Source organism: Mandrillus leucophaeus, unplaced genomic scaffold, assembly GCF_000951045.1.
Source record: "Mandrillus leucophaeus isolate KB7577 unplaced genomic scaffold, Mleu.le_1.0 Scaffold265, whole genome shotgun sequence".
NCBI classification, from domain to species: domain Eukaryota; kingdom Metazoa; phylum Chordata; class Mammalia; order Primates; family Cercopithecidae; genus Mandrillus; species Mandrillus leucophaeus.
Window position 1 is genome coordinate 1,205,425 of NW_012102754.1, and position 4,628 is coordinate 1,210,052.

Here is a 4,628-nt window from a genome sequence, read left to right on the forward strand (position 1 = left end):
TTAGATGCTGTCATGGAGATGGGTTGGTTCTGAGGTACAGTGTCAAGTCACTGGGGGCACCTGGAGGGGTGACCTGAGAAAACCTGAATTTTGAGAAGGAACCTGTATTGTGAGGGTGTTGTATATAGGGTATGTGATACTTGTATTTAGGATTTTGGTAAAAAGTGACTATTCATAAGCGATTTAAAGTTTCTGTTTTAAAAGTATAGGATTTTTAGGTCGTGTGTTTTCTCTTGTTCTAATAGGAATTGTTTTTGGTCATATTAGGGAAAATAATTGGCATGTTGATACATTTTTATTTTAGTTAAATAAATCTGGTCGCCAATATTTACTTTTATAAATTCAAAAATGGTTAAGTGTTTCGTAAGTATTTTGAGCTTGTCTTTGAAAAGAGATAGACAGATGCAGTGGCTCAAGCCTGTAATCCCAGAACTTTGGGAGACTGAGATGGGAGGATTGTTTTTCAGGAGTTCAAGGCCAGCCTGGGCATCATAGCGAGACCCCATCTCTACAAAAAGTAAAAAAATTTAGCTGGGTGTGGTGGTGCACGCCTACAGTCCCAGCTCCTTAGGGGGATGAGGTGGGAGGAGGGCTTTTCCAATTGTCCTACAGATATTTTTCAAAATGACTACTTTTAAAGTATAATCTTTTTATTCAGAGGTGGGATGCTAATTCTACAATTGCCCAGGACTTCTTTAATTTGTATATGTTAAGATATTTTAATGGTCAATTTAAGAAGTGTTGAAATTTATAAGAATCATTTCTATATGTTAGAGTTGTGATAACGCAGACATTTTCCCTGTAGTACTTCTCTGAGTCTGATTTGTTTTCCTCCATGGGTACCACATAGGTTTATTTTAAGATGGTAAAAAATGAAAGCTGACTAAGGTACATAGTGATTATCCCAGACAACATGCCGACATCACTAAATAAGAGTGCAGTTCTCTTCAACTCACTATTTGTTTCAATTAGAAAAAAACTAATCAGAACTAATTTTTCTGCATGAAATGTCTTTTCAAATCACACTGAATGTGATTTATTAATAGTAATTTATCAACTTCAGTTTTCTGCTGGATGCTAAAAGAACACCTCATTAAAACTAGTGTTTATGCAAATAGTACAATATTTTAAAAACGTTTGATTGTAAAAATTTCTGTTACACTGAATACATACAGATATGTTACTGTTCAGATATTATTTACTACTTGCATAGAAACTCACTGATCTTCTAACAAGTAGAAAAGAGACCTTTAGCCAAATGCCTCTGTACTCAGCAATAAAAGGATTAATTACTGTTTTGCTCTTTTCTGGTTAAAGATTTTAAAAAATCTTGTTTTTCCTTTTGCTATTAAACCACAACTTATTTAAATTTTGTCACTATTGCAGTATTGCAGCGGACATTACAGTTCGTGTCTCCCTATGTATATGTTTCTCTGGGCTGTGTACATGTATGAGTGTGGGCCTGACCTGTCACATTCAATTTTTAATTTACAGTCTTATATCTAATGCTCATCATTGCATAATGTAACTAGCTGGGATTAGTTTCCTTGGTCCCCGAATCTTCAGAGCCTGTTTTCTCTCCATTTACAGACGGGCCAAGGTTGCTCGGGTGATTGGTTTACTGGCTTCGCACACAACTGAGCTCCAGGAAAATACTCCTGTTGTTGAGGTAAAGTCTTTTATTACTTAAATGTGATGAATGACAAGAAATACTGTTCTTGATTCTGTAATTTAGAACATGCAGCTTTCACTGATCTTCACTTGACTTTTCTCTGTGGGATTGTGGCAATCGTTCTAAAACTGTCACCTCAACAGACCTTTAGGCTTAAACGTAGCAGCACATTTACAACGTAGTCCATCATTACAATGGCACAGCAGAGTTAACAAGGCTTGTGAACTCTGCTCATCATTCTTTCATTTGTTTTTGAATAAGGCTTTTTTCGTTTCTAGTTTTCTTGTAGTCTGTCTAATAGACTAATGTATTTCTTAGTTAAAGCATAGCTTACAATTCAAAATTCAAATTCTTCTGGCCTTTCACCTTGAATTTAGTGTTTTTGTATGAAAGATTACTTTCTACCTATTCTGTTAATGTATGTTACACTTAATCCGTAATGGAGTTTTATCACTTGATCTGGGAAGAGGCTCAAGAGTCAGCATAGGTGAAAAGAACCAAGGCTTTTAGGGGCAACAGCAAGAGCTCCTGAAGGAAGTAAAGGGGTAAGGAGAGGGGATTTTGTAGAGTTGAAGCTGGGGTTGTGTGGTATTTGGGGCTTTGAGAGGAATTGGAAGAATTTCTGTCTTGTCCACTATAGTAGCCAATTGATATTTGGAGCCTTAAGAAGAACTGGAAAATTTCCTCTCTGTGCCGTTCACTGCAGTAGCCAATTGCTGGGTTAGTTTCCTAGCTGGCCTTATAGTGTCTGGGTGGAGATTAATTTAATTTCACTGTATTTCCCTTGCTTGCAATTCCATCTCTATTTCCTGCAAACTGTTGGATCTCTGAGCTGCTAGTAAAATGCTACTAAGTCTAAATTTTTCCTTTTTTTGTGGTGGGGCGGGGGGGACTAAAATAAATGAATTGTGACCTATATAATTACCAATGGTACCCAGCTTGGTTCTCAGAGATGTGACGAGTAGATTTTTATCTAAAAGATTGAGCATATAGGGCAGTATCACCAGGAAGATGAGAAGGCTTAGGATCTCAAAAATGGGAGTTCCTTCTGAGGGCTCAGAGCAAAAGGTCTCCAGTGAGATGGAGTAGCTGTAGGAGAAGGGAGAGAACTTAAAGTCCAAGACAAAGTCCCAGCATTTTAGAGGATATCCCTGCATCATCAGAGCAGGCATTTGTTGCTCAGGAGCTGTGAAGAAAGAGCCTCTGAATATGTAAAATATGACTGTTGAATTAAATTATTCAGTAGTTGCAGTAATAAGTAGGATGGATACTTTAGGAAGCTGAGTTAGTGAATTTGAAGATCAGTTGGATGAATTCTCTTAGGATTCATAAAGAAAGAGGATAAAGATTATGAACTAAAAAGTCATGGATGATAGTTTCAGATTTGTTGAACTATCCAGTGTAGTAGCCACCAGCCACTATGGCTATTGAGTGCTTGAAGAAAAGCTAGTCTGCATTGAGATGACCAACTTATAGAAAAGAATAGTATGGCCACCCTGTGATTTCCAAACCCCATTGTTCTACTTTATTACTTTATCTTTTTCACACTATATATCACCACCTGGCATTTTATGTATTTATTTCTCTTTCCACACTAGACTACAAGCTCCATTGGAAAAGGGATTTTGAACTGTCTTGTTCAACACTCCACCCCAGTGCCTAGACAGTGCCTTGTGTATATATAGATACTGACAAATATTTCAAAATAAATGAATAAAACTCTATCAGTATTCTTGGAACTCCCTGTAGCAGTGCCTGGAAGATAGTGTGTTTTGCTGTTGCAGGAATTCTCAAGGGACTGGGCAGAGGGCATGTGAAGTAACCTGGGACCTGCTGGTCACCCTGGGTGATGTGATGCCCTCATTCTTGCTGTTGCTGCTGCTGCACTCCCACTTGGAGAGTTTGGCCCAGCAGTTCCTGAACCATATTTGTTACCTGTTCTCACTAGGGTTGAGTTCTTTGGCCAGTTTTTATTCTCAAAGTATTTCTCCTACTCCAGTTGTACTTTGTTGACATTGTATTCCTGGTGCTGCCTCAACTGAGAGGAAAGGGTAGGTGTTAACTCCCGAGGTTCTTGTATCTTTTATTCCAGTACTGTTCTCTTCATGGGTGTTTGCTAATGCTTTATTAGTTTGAAGTGCAAGAACTTAGGGAAAATCATACTTATTTCATTAAAAAAAATGGCATATACTGAACTATCTGGTGAACTGTTTTGAATTACACATACTGTATTGTGAACTACATTTGGTTGGATAATAGAGAGCTTGTATAATAACTTGAAATTGAGGGAGGTGCTCCTTTGTGATGCCATCTTAATTTTTGTTATTTCTCAACACTTTTTAGTTATTTCATTACTTTCAATGGCAAAAATTGTAATCACTTTTCCACGAACCTAATTCCTGCTGTGAGCAGTTGGCTGTGATAATTTAAGTAGCCACTAGAGGTCATTCAAGCACTAGGAAAAAAATTGTGCAAGTTTGAAGAATTTATGTTTCAGTTTCCAGAAGCAGGATCTGTGGAAGCTGAGCAAGTACATGGTACCATGTTTCATCTTTTTCTTGTTTTTTTTTTAAGTTTCTGCTACAGGATGTGTGGCTCCATTCCACTGGTGATTTTTTACCATTTGAGATGAATAAGATAAATGAAAACCATTATAGTCTCTCCAGAAAGATACCGTCAACACTTAGCACATGATTTTAGGGGATCTGGGAACCCTGTGGAGTGAACGTTTGGTTCACTCTTGAGACCAGGTTTCTGTATAACTCACAATTGGGTGCTTGTAGATAATTTTTCAATAATCAGTAACAAAATTTCAAGTGTGAGATGAATCCTGAGTTCTCTATTAGGGTTACTCTTAGTGAACAAGAAAAATTGTGGTTGTAGATCCTATTAGCATTTTATTTTTTACTTCATTTATTTATTTATTTATTTTTTGAGACAGAGTCTCGCTTTGTTG

General features: G+C 37.2%; 1 protein-coding gene across 2 annotated transcripts in view; it reads left to right on the plus strand.

The window, feature by feature from the left end:
* The window catches only part of ULK4 (unc-51 like kinase 4), a 780,596-nt gene that overhangs the window by 88,615 nt on the left and 687,353 nt on the right, over positions 1-4,628 (plus strand). For both annotated transcript variants that reach the window (XM_011984288.1, XM_011984289.1), the window contains one exon: positions 1,591-1,669. In XM_011984288.1, the coding sequence (XP_011839678.1) occupies positions 1,591-1,669 (79 nt within the window). The remainder of the gene's footprint in view (positions 1-1,590; positions 1,670-4,628) is intronic.